The following is a 23,139-nucleotide window of genomic DNA, read 5'->3' as shown; positions in this document are numbered from 1 at the left end:
GATAGTTTAAATCCTCCCAAGTTGTTCTCGCAAATTTCCCTGCCAGTATATTAGTCCCCTTCCAATTTAGGTGCAATCCGTCCTTCTTGTACAGGTCACTTCTACCCCAAAAGAGATTCCAATGATCCAGAAATGTGAATCCTTCTCCCATACACCAGCTCCTCAGCCATGCATTCATCTGCTCTATCCTCCTATTCCTGCCCTCACTGGTTCATAGAACTGGGAGTAATCCGGATCCTACCCTCGAGGATCTCTTTTTTAAATTTCTGCCGAACTCTCTGTAATGTCCCTTCAGAGTTTCAACCTTTTCCCTTCCAATGTGGACAATGACCTCCTGCTGGCCCCTCTCCCCTGTGAGAACATTCTACACCCTCTCTGAGATATCCTTGATCCTGGCACCAGGGAAACAACACACCATTCTGCTTTTTCTCTGCTGGCCACAGAAACGTCTGTCTGTACCTCTGACTACAGAATCCCTTAACACAATTGATCTCTTGGAAGCCGACGTACCCCTCGTTGCATTAGAGCCAGTCTCAATACCAGAAACTTGGCTGTTTGTGCTACGTTCCCCTGAGAATCCATCACCCCCTACATTTTCCAAAACAGCATACCTGTTTGAAATGGGTATGTCCACAAAAGACTCCTGTCCTAGGTGCTGACCTCTCTGACCCTTCCTGGAGTTAACCCATCTATGTGACGGTACCTGAGACTTTCCCCCCTTCCTATAACTGCCATCCATCACATACTGTTGGTGTTGCAAATTCCTCATCGCTTCTATCTGTCTCTCCAACCGATCCACTCGATCACATCCAACAGCATTTATGGCAGATATAATCCGCAGTAACCCTTAAACTCTCTTTAAACTGCCACATCTGACAAGAAGTACATATCACTGCAAAGGCCATTTTTGCTCCTTCACAATCTACAGGACCTAGAAAATAACACCATCTTATTCCTCTACAAACACTGCCCCAGGATAAATTAATAGCTATGGCTTACATTTTAAGTTTAATCAAGAGATTTTTCTCCAAAAACAAATAATCGGGCTCATTCCTGAATATAAGTCGTATGACTCAATGGCTTGTTTCTCACTGTAATTCTGTCTATGTAACTTTCCGTGGTTGGATTTGAATTCTCATCTCAGGACTGTTAAACCATGAACATAACAATTTAGCTGCTTACCTACAGGCATGTTTATTGAAGTTATTTTAATGTTTTCTTCATAGATTTTTACCTGAAGGCCTCGGCCTTTCCCAAAAGCCTGGCTTGGATTTGATAATTTTTTCCCAATGCTGTGGCTGAGAGCTGCAATTGGGATGTGCAGTCTGAGTGAGTACAGTGTTTTTAATTTCTGAGAATAAACCAGAACCCTTCAATTAGCTACGCTGAAGCAATTTTTTCCTTAACTTTTAGCCCAATGTGGTGAAACCAAGTGGATGAAATTTCAAAATCTCCATTGAAATAACTTCCGCTGACTGTGTTTAACATGTAAGGCATACAACTGTGGCATGAACTGAGCACATTGTCATGTGATAGCCTTTTAATACACTGCCTGATTATAACTTCCATCGTCCTGACAGCATTTGGGAAGAGAGGCGCTGGAAAGAGAAAACGAAGTCACCATATTGTCTGCTCCTGGTCACTGTCCAGGATCCGTGCTGGAAACAGATGGTATGTGTCTGTCAAGTGAGGAAAAGGAAAGGACTTATGCCTTATTCCCCCACACAGGCAATAGCAGACTGCCACTCACTGTGGAATAGTCTCGAAACTAAGGAGTCAGAAGAATTGCACCATATTACACCAGAGAATAAAGAGATGATAGATACCACAGATAGATCCTGACCATCACCCATGAAACAACTGCAAAACTGTAGAGATACGTTGAGTTCCTTTGAAGCATTGCTCAACACAAAGAAGGTTGGACAGTGGAACCATCATCTGGAAATCGGTCAGGTCAGGGAGCTTTGATGCTCATCAGATCTGAAACTGGTCAGTGGTGTTGAGCCTTCCATCAGGACCAACCTTTCTCAAGGTTCGGCTTGGGTGATCGGTCAGGGTGAGGCTGGGAAGAAGTGTGAGTGGCTCCAAGTGTGGTGAGAGCTTCAGTCATTCATTGAGCCTCATGAACCACTGGCTCACTCCTAAAGGTGAGATACTGTTAAAGTGTGAGGTGTATGCAGAGTGCTCTATGGGCTCATAAAGATCTCCTGAAACACAAGGTGTATCTGTTGTACAGCTACATGGAAAAGGAACATTTCAAGTGTCAAGTGTGTGACTAAGTCTTTGCACAATTAGCAATGATCCAGAAACACCAACACTTTCACACTGCGGAGAAGCTATTCACGTATGAGATGTGTGATAAAGCATTCACACGGTCATCAAGCCTCAAGGTCCATCGGACAGTCCATACAGGGGAGAAACCCTTTAAGTGTATGGTTTGCAGTAAAACCTTTGCGACATCTACAAGGCTGCTAATGCATCGAACGATTCATACAGGGGAGAAGCTGTTCACATGCAATGTGTGCAACAAATCATTCTTAAACTCATCTGACTTTCGTGTGCACCAACATTTTCACACAGGAGAGAAACCATTCTCATGTGAGCTCTGTGACAAATCTTTCTCAGGCTTATCAACCCTCCGTAGACACCAGCGGATTCACACAGGGGAGAAACCATTCATATGTGAGGTGTGCAAAAAATCATTCTCACGGTTAACGAACCTGCAGATCCACCAACGCATTCACACAGGGGAGAAGCCATTCACATGTGAGGTGTGTGACAAAACATTCTCACGCTCAGGAACCCTGCGCAAACATCAACTTATTCACACGGACGAAAAACCCTTCCCATGCGAATTGTGTGACAAATCATTCTTGCAGTTAACCAGCCTCCAGATCCACCAACGCATTCACACTGGGGAGAAACCATTCACATGTGAAGTATGTGACAAGTCGTTCTCAGCCTCATCAACCCTCCTAGTACACAGCCGTATTCACACAGGGGTGAAGCCGTTCACATGTGAGGTGTGTGACAAATCATTCACACGCTCAGGAACACTGAGTAAACATCAATTTATTCACACGGGTGAGAAACCCTTCCCATGCGAATTGTGTGACAAATCATACTTGAAGTTAACCAGTCTCCAGATCCACCAACGCATTCACACTGGGGAGAAACCATTCACATGTGAAGTATGTGACAAGTCGTTCTCAGCCTCATCAACCCTCCTAGTACACAGCCGCATTCACACAGGGGAGAAGCCGTTCACATGTGAGGTGTGTGACAAATCATTCTCACACTCAGGAACTCTGCGCAAACACAGTCGTTCTCAGACTCATCAACCCTCCGCAAACACAGCCGTATTCACACAGGGGAGAAGCCGTTCACATGTGAGGAATGTGACCAATCATTCTTGGATTCATCAACCCTCCGCAGGCATCAACACACCCACACAGGGAAGAAACTATTCAGATGTGAGGTTTGCAGTAAAGCTTTTGTAACATCAACAAGTCTTCTAATACATCAGAGGATCCACACAGGGGAAAAACCATTTCGGTGTAAATTGTGTGACAAGTCATTCTTGTGGCCCTCAAACCTCCTTCGACACCAATGCATTCACATGAGGGAGAAACCATTCAGGTGCAAGGTGTGCAACAAAGCCTTCGCACAATCATCGAGCCTCCTGGTCCATCAGATAATTCACACAGGGGAGAAACCCTTCAGGTGTGAGGTGTGCGTTAAATCATTCTCACGGCTATCGAGCCTCCACCGACACCAGCGCATTCATACAGGGGAGAAACCATTCAAGTGTGAGGTGTGTGCCAAATTGTTTTCACAGTCATCGCACATCTGCAAACACCAACGTGTTCACATGGTAGAAACCACTTAAGAGCATGGTGTGGAACAATTCATTCCCCTCTATGTATACCAACGTTCACATAGTGGAAAAAACATACATGTGTGAGGTTTGAGATAAAGCTTTGTGACATCTTTGACACTCCTGAAGGACCAGAGCACTCACTGAGTGGAAAAAAAAAATCAAGTGTGAGCTTTGTCTTTCATCAAATCCTCTGCACTCCTGATACATTAGTGGATTCACAAAAGGGAGAAACCCTTCAAGAGTGAGGTGTACAACAACTCCTTCTGACACTCATCGATTTTCCACACATATCAACACATTCACATGACGGAAAAGCTGCTCAAGTGTGATAAATCATTTTCAAAGTTTTGGAACCTCCAGTCCAATGCGGAGATTTGCACAGAGAAAGATTCTTCAGGTGTATTGTTTCTGACAAACCTGTCAGCTCTTTCTTTCACCTCTTGAAGGAACATCCATCCATCCTGGTAACAAACCATTCATGTGTGAAGTGTGTGATAAGGCTTTCGCATCGGCATGTCTTCTGATCCATCAACACGTTCACACAGGGGAGAAGCCCTGTCAGTGAATTCTGTGATACAGTTGTCAGACCTCCTGGAATATCAGTGAACCTACATGGCAGAGTAGCTTTTCCAATGTGACTTGTGGCAAGATTGTTTCACCTCTTCCTTCCCTCTCCAAATGGACTCAGAGCTGGGTCAACTGCTTACTGAGGGCTGTCTGTGTTGTTTCCCCTCCAGTACTCACACAGAGAGAGCTGCCGTTCCAAAGCACTGTCTGTCTCAGCAGGGTCTGTCTCAAGCCTCTCCCACCATCAGTCTCATTGATTCAAGAAGGTCATAGTAATCTTTGACCCAATCACCAAACATCACCAAAAGAAGACATCTGTACATATACAAGTTCTTGCTTCTGCAGAAGCCATTGTGTCTTGAGAATGGTAGTAGAACTAGTGAAGAAAGAAATAGAGAGAAAAAGATCAGAGGGAATGTGCAGATGAGAAGTACAGAATGAGATAGAGAGAGGAGTGGAATAGAGACAGACATTGAGGAAGTTTGGAAGTGGTGGGGATGTGGTTTGGGGCAGGACAGAAAGAGAGAGAGAGAGAGAAGCTATGACCAACATTCAAAAATACTCACTTTACACATTTACAGTGTAATTTATTTAATTATGATTTTGCAACTTTTTTTTAATGTTAGTCCATTATTTGGTAAATTATGTTGTGAGTAAAGCTTAATGTAGAGAGGTTTGGGGTAGAGAGAAGAAAACCTGTTCTGGAGTATGTCCAATTTTGTTCTGTCCCCCTTATGATTTTCTTTCAATGTCTCTGCTACAGAAGTGTCTGTCTGAGGATCGGCTTTTTCTGACTGTCTGTGTTAGGGTGACCTTTGATGTGTCGAAGAGGCCTACATTCCAGGAAACTGCTGCTTCCAGACTAGTTTGATTTCTCAAATTTCTTCAAACTTCAGCTCTAAGGAGCCCCTAAAAATAGAAACATGGCCTTTGAGTAAATCTCAAATAGAGACCTCAGTATTTTGACCACGGTTAGGTAGGGAAATAGGGATAGACGTGACAGAGATAGGAAGGGTTTGAGGCCATGGGGCAATTTGTATCTGAGCATCTGGCCCGTTATCTGTGACCAAAGACTCTGGGAGTCTATGTATTGCAAAAGCTGCATGCAGCTTTTCTATTGTCATCCCAATGTTTAAGAAATTAACATTTTGCATGGCCAGTATGGAAAATAAAGAGCATGAAAGCATGGGAAGGGTTAAAGCATGAAGACCACTGGCAATCTGTGGTCTGTGGAAGGCAGGATGGAATAAGAATAGTGGAATGCTCTTACATCAAATTAGCAGAGTAAGGTTAAGGCTGAAAGATCACTATGGCGAGATGAGATAACAGTTAGTAGAGCTAGTTTTCCTGTTAAGTGTTATTATGACAGAATTGGGACCATACATATTTGGGACATGATATTAAAATATCTAATTAATAGTAGAGTCAGCTTGAGACAGGAGACTATTGTAATGGATGGAATAGCTAAATATCTATCATGACAGATTGGTCTGGAATGAAAGACCATTATTGCAAAGAGTTAGTAATAAATATCTAACTGTAACATTAGAATAACATTAAGTAGAATGTACAACTAAAGAGATAATGGGAACTAACATCACTGGTTTATTGTGTGGCTAGAGTGAGGTACTTTGATTAATATAGTTGGACATGCTGATAAGCTAACAGAAACATGATAAAAAAATATTAAAAACCACAGACCCTGAGGTTCGTGGGTATTCGAGAATCTGCTTTCTCGGTGTCACGGTTTTTTGTTTGTAAATAAAAGACCGGCTTCTTGAAGAACTCTCTGCGTCTCCTGCTTCTCTACATTTTCTCCACGGCACCAACCACTTTGAGTGGGCGTCCACAATGACTAAGAGCATTGAGCTCATGAAAGGACCCACAAAATCAATGTGTGACCAAGCCCAGGGTTTACCAGGCCACTCCCATGAAAGTGGAGGAAGCTGCTGGTGGTAATTTCTGTCCTTGTTGGCACTCTCGGCACTGTCCACCAATGCAACTAGGTCTGCATCCAATCCTGGCCACCGGACATGACTTTCTCCAACACTGTGGGCAGCACGGTGGCACAGTGGTTAGCACTGAAGCCTCACAGCGCCAGAGACCTGGGTTCAATTCCCGCCTCAGACAACTGTCTGTGTGGAGTTTGCACATTTTCCCCGTGTCTGCGTGGGTTTCCTCCCACAGTCCAAAAATGTGCAGGTTAGGTGAACTAGCCGTGCTAAATTTCCCATAGTGTTAGGTGAAGGGGTAATGTAGTGGGGTGGGTTGCTCTTTGGAGGTTCAGTGTGGACTTGTTGGGCCGAAGGGCCTGTTTTCACACTAATTAATCTAACCTAATCTTCATTTTGGAAACTCCTGAGTTTAGCCAGTATCTGGCAATGACGTTTGCTCTTGCTCCCCATGATATGTTGTTTTCTACTGTGATATGGTCTCTCCCGGTCATCCCTTAAGTTATAAATTCTAGATAAAACAGACTTAATTTGTATAGTTTCTCCTTAAAATCCAGATATCATTCTTATAAATCAACATTGTACTCCCTCCAAAGCCATTATATCCTTCCTAAGATCTAGTGCCCAGATCTGCTCACAGTTGTCCAAGTGGTTTTGTATAAGTGCAGCTTAATTTTTACATCCTTGTACTTCATTTCTCAAGATATTAAGGCCAGCATTCCATTAGCTTTCTTGATTATTTTCTGCATCTGTTTGTAACATTTTAAAGATCTATGCACCTGAACCCCCAAATCTATGGATATCCTGTGGACATTTGAATTCATAGTAGCCTGAATTCTCCTTTTTTGATCCAAAATGGAAAACCTCACACTTGCCTACATTGAACTCCATCTGCCATTTTACCTATTCACTTATCGACACTATCATTGACACTATCTACAGTGTCTCCTAACTTTTGGTCATCAGCAAATAAGGAGATATAACTTTCTATGCCATTATCCAAGTTGTTAATAAATATTGTAAATAATTGAGCCCCTAACACAGATCCTGGGGACATCACAGGTCACATCCTGCCAATTTGAGTACCTACCCATTATTCTTCCTTTACTGTTTGGAATGCTTTTTGGAAGTCCATATAAACAACCACGGACATTCCCGTACCAAGTAGCATGGTCATCTCTTGAAAATAATCAATGAGGTTTGTCAGGCATGACATATCTATCATCAATCTATGCTGGCTGTTCCTGAATAACTGAAAAATTTCAAGTTGTTCAGTTACCCCATTCTTGATTATAGACTCAAACAATTTGTCCACCAAAGATGTTAGGCTAGCTGGTCTGTATGGGGTAACTGAACACCTTGAAAATTTTCATTAATTGACACTGTCGGTTTTACTCGGCAATTTGAGAACCAGGGGAGTTGGTATCTGAATTTTTGATGACATTAAGACGACTGGCAGAGGCATGTGTCTTTGGTTTAACTCTTAATGAGATGCTGACAGACTGTCTTGTACATGGGATTAATGATGTAACCAAGCAAAAGCACCCAGTAGCTGAAACCCAACTGGACGCTCAGACGCCCTAGTTCTAGACTCCTCAATGAGGAAAACATCCACCATCATCTAGTCTGCCTAGCCCTGGGAGAATTTTATGTTTTTCAATCTTCTCTCATGCTTTTAAAATCACGTGAATACAGGCCCAATCCAAACAATGTCTCATAGGCAGTCCTGTAATCCCACTATTAGTCTAGTGAATCTCCATTGCATTCCCTCAATGACTAATATATCCTTTCTGACGAAGGGAGACAAAAACAGTGCACATTACTCCAGATTCGGTCTCACCAAGGCCCTGTATAATTGCAGTAATGACACCCCTATTTCAGAACTCAAAGCCTCTTGTCATGAAGGCCAGTATACTATTTGCCTTCTAAACTGCTTGATGCACTTGCCTGTCTTCCTCAATTGGACAATCAGATCCCCTTTTACATTCACAGTTCCCAATATGACCCCATTTAAATAATACTCTTCCTTTTTGTTTTTCATGCTAAAGTGTACACATTCACATTTAGTCATGTTGTACTTTATCTGGCACATATTCATCCACTTATCAACTTGTTTAAATCACCTTGCAGTTTCCTTGCATGCTCTTCACATTTCATAATCCCATCAAGTTTTGTATCCTGAGCAAACTTGGAAATGTTGCATGTAGTTTCCTTATCCAGTTAATTTATCTGTTTTGTGAACAGCTGGGACCTAAGCACTGATCTGTCCAGTACCCCACTAGTCAGTGCCTGTCACTTGGTAAAATACCCATTTTTTTCCATTCTGATTTGTGTGTGTCAACCAATTCTTACTGCATGCCTATATATTAACCCTTATTCCATATGCTTTAATTCTACGAACCTCTTATGAAGGACCTTATCAAAAGCCTTCTAAAAATTCAAATACACCATATCCACTGGTTCTCCCTCATTTATTCTACTAGCTGTATCCTTAAAAGAAACTCCACTAGCTTTGATAAGTATCATTTGCCTTTTATGAACACATTCTGGCTTTATCCAATCCCATTAATGTTTTCCAAATGTTCTATTATCACATCTTTTATAATAGACTCTAGTATTTTCACCACTACTGATGTTAGGCTAACTGGTTTGTAATTCAGTATTTTCTCTTCCTTCTTAAATAGTGGGATTTCATTTGCCACTGTAGTAACTGCTTCAGAGTCCACGGAAGTTTGGAAGATGAAAACCAACACATTCAATATTTTCAGGGCCACTTCATTTAGTACTCTGGGATGTAGAGTATAGGCCTTGGTGATTTGTCAACTTTTAACCCCATTAATTTCCCTGGCACCATGTTCTTATTAATACTGGTTTCCTTCAGTTTTGCTCTTTCACTAGATCCTTGGTTCTCTAATATTTCTGGGAGGTGATTTGTGCCCTCTTTAGTGAAGACAAAACCAAAGTAAATGTTGAAGAGGATGACACTGACCAATTGTTCCTGGTGATGAAAGTGGAGAGAGTAAGCCAGAGGAAATTAAGGAATGTAGGAACAGGACTAATCCCATCAGCCTGTTGCATCATTCAATTAAATCATGGTAAATCTATATCTTAACTGCATTTACACATCTCAACTCTGTAACCCTTAATCCCCTTTCCAGACAATAAATCTACCAATTGTAGTAGTCTGAGAATTTCCCCCGATGTCATTGTGTGTTAATGAAGTGACCCAACTCTCCGGATGTAGAATGACCCCTACTTTACTTGGTGATGTGTATTCGATGATCCGCTTCAGATGGTGAATGTTTGATTAATACCATGGGTAATGTTTGTACTGTCCTAGCTGGAGGACAACTGTCCTGAGTATGGTGAGGGAGTGTACAGACCTGAGTTTCCTCAGCCCGTCAAATCTTGATGTAATAACAAAGTGGCATGTTCACTTTACGGTCTTCCAAGATTCATTTCATGTTCGAGAAACAAACGTGAGTAATTTTCAAGTGTTTTGTTATTTTGAATGATTCAGTATTTGATATCAGCTGAAAATTGTGTGCTTTATCTGGTGTTTCATCTATTACCTGTACAGATTTATAATTCATAATAAATTCAGTTTTTCAGCTTAACTAAAACTTCCTGATTTGTCAGCATGCTGTGTTCCTATTCACTGAAATATTCAAGATTCAACAGTAAGAGTCCTATACACAATACATTGACCAATATCACTGGTATATTTTCTCCACTAACATTTTTATCCCTTCCCATTCACAGGAAGCATAACCTTTCCCTGAGGATTCAAGATTGGATAAAAATATCAACTTACATAAACTATGAAAGCACTTTCTAGCCAATGAATTGGAGTTAGTTGTTAAGAGAGAAAATGTGACCCGGTTTCTGTACAGCAAGTTCAAAACTCCAATGTGATAACAACTAAATAAGCTGTCATTGTGACAGTGAATGTGATTCATGTTGGGCAGGATATAGGGATGATGGAATCCCTAAAGCGTGGAAGTATGCCATTTAGACCATCGAGTCCATACCAACCCTCTGAAAAAGCATCTGACTCAGATCTACCCCCTCCCTATCCCTGCAACCCTGTATTCCCCATAGCTAATCCACCTAGCCTGCACATCCCTGAACACAATGGACAATTTGGTATGTCCAATCCACCTAGCCTGCACGTTTTTGTCTGAGGGTGCACACGGAGGAAACCTATGCAGACACAGGGAGAATGTGCAAACTCCACACAGACAATCACCTGAGGGTGGAATCCCAGGTCCCCAGCGCTGTCAGGCAGCAGTGCTAACCACGGAGCCTATGCACTGGGCCACTATAACACCTATGCTCTTTGATAATGTGATGTCATAGAGTCATACAGCACGGAAACAGACTATTTGGTCCATTCAGTTCATGTCGACATATAATCCCAAACTAAATTAATCCCACCTGCCTATGCTTGACCCATATCTCTCCAAACATTTCTTATTCATGCACTTAACCAAATGTCTTCTAAACATGGTAATTTTACTCACATCCACCACTTCCTCTGAAAATTCATTGCCCTCATGAACCACTCTGTGTAAAAACATTGCTCCTCATGGTTTTTAAAAATCTTTCTCCTCTCACCTTAAATATACACTCCCTAGTCTTGAAATCTCCCACTCTAGAGAAAAGACAACTGCCATTCACCTTATTTATACCCCTCATTATTTTATAAACCTCTACAAGGTCACCCCTTAACCTCCTACACTCCAGTGAAAATTCTCATCAGTGCTCCAGCTATTCTTTGAGGTATTTTTATAAGGATGCTTTCATTAGCATTTTCGCTACGTGACACTCCAAATCTTGTTTAATACTTCAGGACTATAGATGCCTAGCTACACAGTCACGTTGCCTTCTTAACTTCCAAGCTAACCCCTGCTGACTGCTTTCTGACACAAGGCTTTCTGAGGACCACTGTAGATTTCTTCCTCTTAGCTTGAAACTCAGCAATGTCTTCAGTTACTTATCCTTTATGTTATCTCAACTGAGCTCAAATCCAACTTACATACCATGCGGTGAATATTAAAGATAATACTGTCATGTTTCACTGAGGTAGACCAGTGGAAATTTAGCTCCAGTGCTCCTGGAGTTGTCACAAAATTTAAACACTTGAATATAAGTACATAATGTTTCCCAGTTTACCTGATTGGCAGATCCAGTTTGATAGAAAGAATGGACCAAGCTTCTGTACTGAAGAAGAATTACTATTTATTACAAGTAATTAGATTTTGTCTATAGATAAACAATTATAAACCATCGGCAAATAACATGATAAAATGAAATCCTAATCACAATAACTCCACCTTTCATACACACGCAGACAACAGTCAAGGAAAAACAGGTTGTGGCAAAGGAGAACTATGGAGTAGTTCTGTGGTTTCTATTCAGGAGAGTTTGAGCCATTCCTATGTTTTGTTTGCTGGTCAGAACATTGCTTTCCGGTTGTCTTTCTTCAAATACTTCCACTGGTTTGCAAGAGATAAAAGGTGGTTGCTTGCCAGGTCTCTGACTTATCAGTTAAAAAGTTGCAGCTTATCAGTCGTGACAACTGCTATAGGAATGATAAATGGGTTTTCTTCAGCTTCAAAGTAGGTTTTTAATGCAGAAAGCAGATAGACCTAGCTTCTGTGCCGGTAGACGTCAAATCACTTCTATCTTGTTCCCAGCCCAGAGGTGTTTAGTTACCCAAGAACCAATCACACACCTTTGTCTTTGATAACTGGTTACTAGTCCATGGACCAATGCAACTCCTTGGTTCCTGTTTATCTGCAACTACTTCAACTACCGCTTGTGCAAACAGCTGTACAAGCACAATGCATGCTGTAAGTGTCAGGTTACTCACTTTTTAAAACATGCAGCAAACCTTTAAAACACTGATTTCAAAACAATTCTGACTCATTTCAGACCATAATTTAAAAAAACATGAAAATAAAACGACAATCCATACAGTGTTTTCTCTGCTTTATGTGCATGTCTGCCCCTCCCTATCTGTATAATCTCTTCCATCTCCCCCCTTATTGCACTGGAGTGTCAGCCAGGACGTTTTGCACTGTAGTCAGAGAGCGAGACTTGAATCCACAACCTTCTGACTCAAAGAACAAGATTGGAGGTTCAAGTCTAACTCCAGATGTATTGTTTCATGAACAAGGATTAGAGTTGCTGCCAGGGTCACACAAGAACATAAAAATTAGGTGCAGGAGTAGGTATTCATCCTCTTGAGCCTGCTCTGCCATTTAATACCATCATAGCTGATCTCATCTTGGCCTCAACTTCACTTTTCTGCCCACTCCCCATAACCCCATTAATCCTCTTATAATTAAAAAAAATGTCTATCTCAAAGTAATTCCTCAGGTTCAGGGCCCGTCCACAAACATTTCCCATTGGCTTTTATTGAAACAAACATGTTGTAAGATGAGTGGAGACATTATCCATTCAATGTTTATACAATGGATTGATCAGGAAGCCAATCAGGTCATTGGTCACAGTATCAGTTTTTAAGTGATTGCTACAAAAAAACCTTGACAATGATGCAACAATAACATGTACATCAGTTGCAGCCAAGAGTTAAAACAAAAGGGTCAAATGCATCACAAAGCTTCATTATAACCCTCATACCTGAAGGGTTACATGCATGTAAATGGCTTTTCAGTGTGAATTAGTCGGTGTTGCATGAGAGTCGATGACTGTCTGAAGCTTTTTTCACAAACCTCACATTTGAAGGGTTTCTCCCCTGTGTGGATCCTCTGATGGAGAAGGAGGTACCATGACCGTGAGAAGGATTTGTTGCACACCTCACATGTGAATGGTTTCTCTCCTGTGTGAATGCGTTGGTGTACACGCAGGTTTGATAATCGTGAGAATGACTTGTCACACATCTTGCATGTGAATGGCTTCTCCCCTGTGTGTATTGTCTGATGTGTCAAGAGATTGGAAGATTGACTGAAAGCCACCTCACAGATCTCACACTTGAATGGTTTGTCCCCTGTGTGAATCCTCTGGTGTCTCAGCAGCCTTGAAGATATCCGAAAAGCTTTATCACAAACCCCGCACTTGAAGGGTTTCTCACCTGTGAACGTGTTCTCTCCAGTGTGTATAAGTCGGTGTTGCATGAGGGTTGATAACTGTCCAAAGGTTTTGTCACAGACCTCACACTTGAAAGGTCTCTCCCCTGTGTGAATCCTCCGGTGTTTCAGGAGCCTTGTTGATATTGCAAACCCTTTTTTGCAGATCTCACACTTGAAGGGTTTCTCCCCTGTGTGGGTTGTCTGATGGACCAGGAGGCTTGATGAACACGTGAAGGCTTTGTCACACATTTCACATCTGAATGGTTTCTCTCCTGTGTGCACAGCACGGTGTACCCGTAGGCATGTTAACTGTGGAAACGATTTATCACATACCTCACATGTGAATGGTTTCTCTCCTGTGTGAACACGTTGGTGTGCACGGAGGCTTGATGACTGTGAAAATGATGTGTCACACACATTGCACGTGAATGGTTTCTCTCCTGTGTGAACGCGTTGATGTCTGCGGAAGGTTGATAAATCGGAGAATGATTTGTCACACACTTCGCATGCGAATGGCTTCTCCCTGCTGTGAGTGCGTTGGTGAGCACGAAGGGATGATGAGTGGGAGAACAATTTATTGCACACATCACATCTGAATGGCTTTTCTCCAGTGTGAGTGCGTTCATGTTCAAGGAGGGTTGATATACGTGAAAATGATTTGTTGCACAGTTTGCAAATGAAGGGCTTCTCCCCAGTGTGAATGCGCTGGTGTGCACGGAGAGTTGATGAATGAGAGAATGATTTGTCACAAACCTCACACGTGAATGGCTTCTCCCCAGTATGAATGCGCTGGTGTTCAAGCAAGGTCGATCTACGAGAGCATATTTTGTCACACACTTCACATGTAAAAGGCTTTTCTCTAGTGTGGATGTGTTTGTGTTTCTTGAGTGTTGATGACTCTGTGAAAACTTGGCCACAGATGTCACACTTGAATTGTTTTGCCTCCATGTCGCTCTGAAGATGCACCTTGTTAAGAAATTTTATGAGCCTATGGATCCGTCCTCACACATCTCACAACTGACCAGCTTTTGACCTGTAAGAATGAGTCATGAGCCTCAATGACTCTCACCACACCTGGGGAGACTCACACTTCTTCCCAACTTCACCCTGACAAATCACTCACAGCCAAACTTTCAGAAAGGTTGGTTCTGTTGGAAGGTTCCACAGCACTGACCAGTTTCAGATCTGATGATACATCCAGGCTCCCCTGACCCGACTGATTTACAGATGGTTTCACTGCCCAACCTTCTCTGTGTTGAGCAACACTGCAAAAGGACTGGATGTTTTCCCACAGTTATGCAATTGTTCTTTGAGTGAGGGTCAGGATATGTCTATCCGCTCTGGTTTAATACAGTGCAATCCTTCTGTAAAACAGGGAAAGGGAACATGAGTGTGAATTTTCCGTCTTTCAGTTAAAAGGTTTTGTCAAGTGAGGTTCCTGTCTCCCAATCTGCCATGGCTCAGGGTAACATTTTTCATTGTTTCCCACACTTCTTCTCTTGATTATGCAACTGGTCTGGTGGGCACCTTTCTCAAGGAATCACACAACCAGAGAGGTAGAAGTGCTCACCACTGCCGTGACCTTCTCATGTTCACGCACTGATGCTTAGTTTTACCCCACTTCAGACACTCCAAAGCAAGAACTCGCCTTCATTCTGTGGAGTCTGACTGTTATTATCTGGGACATGGCCCAGCCGCTCCTCCTTCACAGACAGGGACTGGTAGGTGTTGCTGGATGGGGTGATAGAGTGGAAGGCAGTGATGGACTACAGGAGGCCACACAGCCAGCCCCAGGCCAGTCTGAATGCAAACTGCAGCCTGTGTTGGTGATGCATCCCAGTACAAAGGGACACCAGCAATATGTGAGGAATAAAAAAATGATCTTCTCAGCCATCTCGCACTCACAGGGTCACCACTTAATCTAACTCTGCTACTCCATTTGCCTCTCTCCAAGGTTCATGGAATACAACTCTCAATATTGCACATATCATGTGCGTTCTCACCAACCCCATACTGCGAACCCTTCCTGCACTTTGCATTTCCTACTCCCTCACTGGTGACACCTCACTGCCTCTCCTGCTCATGCATCATTTTGTCTCAATGTCAGAAAAAAGAGGTCCACCCCACCAGACTCATGTCTCCACAGCACCCAGACTAACCTGCCTGTAATCCCTGGACTGAGTCCTCTTCAGCTTCAGGTCTTAGATCCCCAAATTCTGGGAGGACCAAGTGTCTGACAGAACGTGATCAAAGTTTCTTGGCTGATTGTGGTAGTATCTGTTCCTGACCTCCACCTCACCAGGACTGCTCCCATTTGACTTTCATACATGACCATTTACTTGAAGCATATATAATGAGTTTGCCACGTAAGCTGCTGAAACATGGCCCAGGTCTGACATTGAGTAAGCAGGGTGCTGTACAGTGATAAGCCTCCCCTTGACTGTTCGTTGCTCCCCACTGTGACAAGCTGCTTGCCTCTCCCTCCGCACTAACAAGCAATACAAGCCACAGGGGCACAATGACCTGGTTGAGGGCAGAGAAGGACGGATTAGTAAATTTGCGAACGACACTAAGGATAATGCCAAAGGATGTTGTCCGTTACAGAGGGACATAGATAAGCTGCAGATCTTGGCTGAGAGGTTGGCAAGTGGAGCTTAATGTGGAAATGTGTGAGGTGGTTCACTTTGGAAGGAGTAACAGGAATATAGAGTACTGGGCTAATGGTAAAATTCTTGGTAGTGTAGATGACAGAAAGATCTTGGTGTCCATGTACATAGATCCCTGAATGTTGCCACCCAAGTTGATAGGCTTGTTAAGAAGGAATACAATGTGTTAGCTTTTATTGGTAGAGGGATTGAGTTTCGGAGCCATGAGGTCATGGTACATCTGTACAAAAGTCTGGTGCGGCCACACTTGGAGTATTGCGTACAGTTCTGGTCACAACATTATATGAAGGATGTGGAAGCTTTGGAAAGGGTTTAGATTAGATTAGATTAGATTCCCTACAGCTTGGAAACAGGCCCTTCAGCCCAACCAGTCCACACCGACCCTCAGAGGAGACCCTTCAGAGGAGGTTTACTAGAATGTTGCCTGGTATGGAAGGAAGGTCTTGCGAGGAATGGCTGAGGGACTTGAGGCTATTTTCCTTAGAGAGAAGAAGGTTGAGAGGTGACTTAATTGAGACATATTAGATAATCAGATGGTTAGATAGAGTGGACAGTGAGCCTTTTTCCTTGGATGGTGATGGCTAGCATGAGGGGACACAGCTTTAAAACCTCTCTCTGTTTCTCATTGAGTGGCATAATGGATTAATGGTTAGCACTGCTGCGTCACAGTGCCAGGGACCCGGGTTCGATTTCAGCCTCAGGGAACTATCTGTGTTGAGTTTGTACATTTTCCCTGTGTCTGCGTGGGTTTCCTCCGGGTACTCCAGTTTCCTCCCACAATCCAAAGATGTACAGGTCAGGTGAATTGGCCATGCTAAATTGCCCATAGTGTTAGTGCATTAATCAGGGGTAAATGTAGGGTCGGGGAAGGGTCATGGTGGGTTACTCTTCGGAGGATTGGTGTGGACTTGTCGGGCCAAAGGGCCTGTTTCCATACGGTAGGAAATCTAATCTAATCTAAATTGAGGGGTGATAGATGTGGGACTGATGTCAGAGGTAGTTTCTTTACTCAGAGAGTAGTCAGAGTGTGGAATGGCCTGCCTGCAACAGTAGTAGACTTGCTGACTTTAAGGTATTTAAATGATCATTGGATAGACATACAGATGAAAATGGAATAGTGTAGGTTAGATGGGCTTCAGATTGGTTTCACAGGTCAACGCAACATTGAGGGCCGAAGGGCCTGTGCTACACTGTAATGTTCTATGAACATTAAAGATAGTGAGTGCTAATAAAGCAATATGACCCACACAGAGGCTGGAAGGTTGTAAGCCAGTGCTGAAGTCAATGAGTGGACGCTGAGAAAGCAATATGAAGTGGACAGAGGTTGGCAGCCTCCAAGTAAGCACAGAATGAGTGAACACTAAGAAAGCCAATCTACAGCCATAAGGTTGACTAGTGTTTATGCAAGAGATGCATGTATGTTACTATGCACATGAATTCCTGAGATCCATATTGAAGTATTGAAAGTCTAAAGTACTGTGAGTTGGTGCAAGAGCAAGTGTGATGAAATGATGGTTTGTTGATGCTGACCCCATCGATGAAGGTTCAAGGTGGATGGTGACAATGGAACATTCAGGGACATTATTGTGAGGATGTATTTGGAATGACTGGGACAAGGAACTCAATGTAATGCAGCCTGCAGGTTATCTTTGTGTCCTGGTCAAGATTAGCCCCTCAATTAAAATCAGCAAAACCAGATTAATTGGTCATTCTCACATTGCTGTTTGTGGGAGGTTGTTGGACACACATCGGCAGCCATTTTCCCTTCAGTACAACAGTGAACACTTTATTGGCTGGAAAGTGCCTTAGGATGTCTGGTGGTCATGAAAGGCTCTATCTAAATGCAAGCCTTGTTTGGAAAGAGATGCAACATCTAGACCTCAAAGTAAAAAAAGTGTCAGAAACCAAGGGGTGACCTTACAGAGGTTTATAAAATAATGAGGGGCATTGACAGTTATGAATAGAGCAGGGACATCGAATACTGAGGGATATAGGTTTAAGATGAGGGGAAAGGTTTTAAAAAGACCTGAGTGGTAACTTTTTCACGCAGCATGTGGTGCATGTTTCGAACAAGCTGCCAGAGGGAGTGGTGGAGGCTGGTACAATTACAACAATTAAAAGGCATCTGACATTGGTATATGAATAGGAAGGGTTTAGAGGCATTTGGGTCAAATGTTGGCAAATGGGATTAGGTCAGATTGGGATGGCTGGTTGGCTCGGATGAGTTGGACTGAAAGGTCTGTTTTTGTGCTGTGTAATTCTATAACTGACCATTCACAGTCCACACGACAATAACCAGTTCCCAACACACACACACATATCTGGACAATAGGAAATCAATAAGAATCCTCACAGAATCAGCACCTGCCAGATAATTACACCTCACCTTCCCATATTCAGGAATGAGCCATTAACAAAGCTCAGCTTGGAAATCAGAGGGAAATGCTTCCAATAACATTCAATATCCAACACACAGCTCCAGTCAAACAGTTCAGCACAAAACACCGAGTAAACAGCTCTCTCAGCTGGATCCTCTCACACAGCATAAGGGACATTTCCACCCCTGACTGCCCACAGGATAGTCAGACTGCCTGAAGATTGGTGTGGATATTATGGGATACAATTTGTATAAAAGCTGCTCCTTCACTCACCATCTCCTCACTTGGTTTTCAGTCCCTATAGGAAGTGAACCAGCTCTGGAAGAGGAAGCGGAGACAATGGGCAGAGTGGGTGGGCTCTCTGATTGACGTTCTCTCACAGTCAATCCAAATATTCCTGATGTGGAGGTGCCCGTGTTGTACTGGGCAGACAAAGTTAAAAATCATACAGCATCAGGTTATAGTCCAATAGATTTATTTGGAAGCCCCGAAAGCTAGTGTTTCCAATTAAACCTGTCGGACCATAACCAAATATTTCTGGAGCAACATGAGTTTCCTGAAACTTGGGAAATTGACGGGGAAAATGGAAGTGACTTTGAGCAGCAGATCAGATGAGGATTTAAACTTGTCATTGTCCCATCTGATCAAAATCTCATATTTCTCTCAGTTCCCACAGTTGTGCAGTTGGTCCTCTGGGTGATGGTCAGGATATATCTGTGGTGTCTCTCCTCTCTGTATTCTCTGGTGTGATATGGTGTATTATAGAGTCATAGAGATGTACAGCATGGAAACAGACACTTCGGTCCAACTCGTACGTGCCGACCAGATATCCCAGCCCAATCTAGTCCCACCTGCAGCGCCCAGCACATATCCCTCCAAACCCTTCCTATTCATATACCCAACCAAATGCCTCTTAAATGTTGCAATTGTACTAACCTCCACCACTTCCTCTGACAGCTCATTCCATACACATATCACCCTCTTATGAAAAAGTTGAGTGTGTTTATTGGAAGTATTTCCCTCTGATTTCCAGGCTGAGTTTTGTTGCTGGCTCATTCCTGAATGTCAAAAGATGAAGTGTCATCATCTGGGAGGTGCAGATTGTCTGAGGATTCTTACTGATTTCCTTTTGGTGAGTTCTGTGTGTGTGTGAGTTGGGAGCTGGTATAATCCAGTTGACTGGGAATTGGTTAATTGTTGTAGAAGAGGAAGGGAAAAGAATGAAAACAGAACAGTTCACCTCTCTGACTGACATTTCTCGCAACCAATCCAAATAATTATGGAGCAACAGAAACAACATTTTAAAAGAAATTCTGTGTCTGTACATGACATTGTCATGATGGCTGGGTCCCCAATTCTCTTTAAACTACCATTACTGTTGGTTAATCCCCATTTGCCTGTATGGGTGCAGTTGAAATAACACTCTCAAACTTGACATCATCCAGGAATGAGCTACCCACTTGACTGGCACCACATCCACCACCTTAAGCATTCACTCCCTTTACCATCAAAGAGCATTGTGGCAGCAGTGTATCATTTAAAAGATGCACTGCAGTAACTCACAAAAGCTCATTCAACAACTCCTTTGAAACTTAAGACCCCTAACACCTCAAGGACAAGGGTAGAAGATGCATAGGAACTCCAAGTCACCAACCTGACTTGTAACTATATAAACATTTCTTCACTGTAGTTGGCTCAATATCCCAGAGCTCCCTTCCTAACAGCCCTGTCAATACCCTGACACCCCTGACCCAATGAACTGTTGTGGTTCAAGAAAGTAGCTGAATTGTAGCAGCCATATCCTGTGAATATATGAATAAGAAATGATTGAGGAGTCAGCCCCTTCAGCAAAGGAGGAATGGGAGTTGGAGAAAATCATGTTTCCTTTTCCTCTTTACAGAAGGATTACAGGGTACTATACCAGAGACAAAGAGAGGATAGACATTACAGACAGATCCCGACCATCAGCCAAGGAACACTGCATAACTGTGAGAAGATATCCAGTCCCTTCACAGCGTTGCTCAACACCGAGAAGGTTGGGCAGTGAAACCAACATCTGGAAATCGGTCGGGTCACAGGAGCTTTGACAGATCATCAGATTGGAAACTGGTCAGTGGTGTGAAGCCTTCCATCAGAACCAATCTTGCTGAAGGTGATCAACTGTGGGTGATCGGTCAGGGTGAGGCTGGGAAGAAGTGTGAATGGGCTCCAAGTGTGGTGAGAGCTTCAATCATTCATTGAGCCTCATGAACCACTGACTCATTTATACAGGGGAGAGGCATGCAAGGATGAAAAACAGGCTCATAAGGTTTCCTAACACAAGGTCCATCTGTTGACTGCCTTAAGCACAAAGATAGGTATATGGAAGTGAAACCCTTCAAGTGTAAGATGTAGGAGCGAGCTTTTGCAAGGTCATGGATGCTCATGAATCATCAACGCACTCACACGGGGAGAAATCATTCACGTGGGAGGTGTATGACAAGAACTTTGCACAGTTGTCAGGTCTGTTGAAGCATTGGCTCATTCACACTGGAAGAAAATCATTCACATGTGAGGAATGTAACAAATCATTCTCACAATCTTCGACACTCCAGTGTATTCACACAGGCGAGAAACCACTCAGGTGTGAGGTGTGTGACAAATCATTCTCATGTTCAGGGAATCTCTGTAACCATCAATGCACACACACACGGGAGAAACCATTTAGGTGTGAGAAGTGTAACCAAGCTTTTGAACAATTGTTAGGCCTGGTGAATCACCAATCACACTGGTAAAAAACCATTCACATGTGAGGTGTGCGATAAATCATTCTCACAATCATCAACCCTCCTCATGCACCAATGCATCCACACAGGGAAGAAACCATTCAGGTGTAAAGTGTGTGACAAATTGTTCTCATAGTCAGGGAATCTCCACACACACCAACATATTCATCCAGGGAAGAAACCATTCAAATATGAGGTGTGTGACAAATCATTTTCAATGTTCATGGAACTCCAGAAACACCAACATGTTCACACATGGGAGAAACCATTCACATGTAACATCTGCAACAAATTACTCTCACAGTCAGAGAACCTCTGCAGACACCAATGCATCCACACAGGGGAGAAACTGTTCAAGTGTGAGGTGTGTGAGAAATCATTCTCTGACCCATCAAGACTCCTGTTCCATCGGACAATTCACACGGGAGAAACCATTCACATGTGATGTATACAACAAATCATTCTCACAGTCAGAAGCCTCTGCCAACGTAAATGCAGCTGCATGGGAGAAACCATTCACATGTAACATCTGCAACAAATTACTCTCACAGTCAGAGAACCTCTGCAGACACCAATGCATCCACACAGGGGAGAAACTGTTCAAGTGTGAGGTGTGTGAGAAATCATTCTCTGACCCATCAAGACTCCTGTTCCATCGGACAATTCACACGGGAGAAACCATTCACATGTGATGTATACAACAAATCATTCTCACAGTCAGAAGCCTCTGCCAACGTAAATGCAGCTGCATGGGAGAAACCATTCACATGTAAAGTGTGCAACAAGTCATTCTCTAGGTGCTGGAACCTCCTGCTCCATCAGGTGATCCACACAGGGAAGTAATCCTTCAATTATGGGGTGAGTGTTGAACCCAGTGATGTGTTTGACGACCTGGTAAAAGATAGGATTCACACAGGGGAGAAACTCTTCAGGTATGATGCTTGTAACAAGACTTTCGCACAGTCAGAATATCTCCTGTTCTGTCAGTGCTTTCACACAGGAGAGAAACCCTGTCAGTGTGGTCTCAGTAATAAAGGCTTCACACAACCTTCCTGGAAACTTGCTGTTTTCTACATCAACTTCTTCAATTGTTCTCTTTTCCCTTTTCTTCATCTCTCTCTGTCTATCTCTCCATTCCACCATCACAATGACCAGGGATAGTGAGAAAGTTCCCCATTTTAAACTGTGAAAACGAAGCAGAAATTCCATTCAATAGCATTAGGTTAACAATGTTATTAGGACTACATCAAACGATTTTTAACTTTTTCTCCTCTATGTGACAGAACAAAAGCCTGGCTATTATCTGTGGGTTTGTATGCTGCTTAAGTAATTGCTGACCACAGCTCCTGCTGATGTATGAATCTCTATGTTGCAAAGGCTGAGCATCAGCTATCAGACTCTTCCACCTATTTCCCTCTGGACCATGGCCCCACCACTCGTCATCAAACTGGCATTTCCATGGTTGTCACTGATCTCATCTCCTGTCACTGACCTTCCCTCCACAGTTTCCCGCTGAATAGTCTCCCAACACCAGACAGCTCGCTACTACCTTCTTCCTAAACTCTATAAACAAGACGAACCTGGCAGATCCTCATTTCAGCCTTTTCCTGCCCAATGAATTTATCACTTTCTGTCTTGATTCTGTTTGCGCCCCCCCCCCCCCCTTGTCCAGTCGCTTCCCACTCACATTTATGGTTCTTCTGACGCATTACATTAGTTCATCAATTTCCAGTTTCCTGGTATCAGCCATCTCCTTTTCACCATGGACCATGCAGTCCTTCTACACATCTGTCCTCCCATCAGGATGGTCTGAAACTTTCCATTTCTTCCTCAT

The 23,139-nt window shown here is 43.0% G+C and overlaps 1 protein-coding gene and 1 pseudogene across 1 annotated transcript in view; one reads left to right on the top strand and one right to left on the bottom strand.

Moving 5' to 3' along the window:
- The window catches only part of LOC122541587 (zinc finger protein 271-like), a 9,381-nt gene extending 3,699 nt beyond the window's left edge, over positions 1-5,682 (top strand). Inside the window, exons 2-3 of the mRNA XM_043678435.1 lie at positions 1,227-3,285; positions 3,321-5,682. Of these exons, the coding sequence (XP_043534370.1) occupies positions 2,298-3,285; positions 3,321-3,889 (1,557 nt within the window). The 5' untranslated portion in view covers positions 1,227-2,297 and the 3' untranslated portion in view covers positions 3,890-5,682. The remainder of the gene's footprint in view (positions 1-1,226; positions 3,286-3,320) is intronic.
- LOC122541204 overlaps positions 1-23,139 on the bottom strand; it is a 134,360-nt pseudogene that overhangs the window by 39,984 nt on the left and 71,237 nt on the right.

This window comes from Chiloscyllium plagiosum, chromosome 37 (genome assembly GCF_004010195.1).
Source record: "Chiloscyllium plagiosum isolate BGI_BamShark_2017 chromosome 37, ASM401019v2, whole genome shotgun sequence".
Lineage (NCBI taxonomy): Eukaryota > Metazoa > Chordata > Chondrichthyes > Orectolobiformes > Hemiscylliidae > Chiloscyllium > Chiloscyllium plagiosum.
The sequence above is the reverse complement of the archived record's forward strand: the minus strand, read 5'-3'. Positions and strand labels throughout refer to the sequence as shown.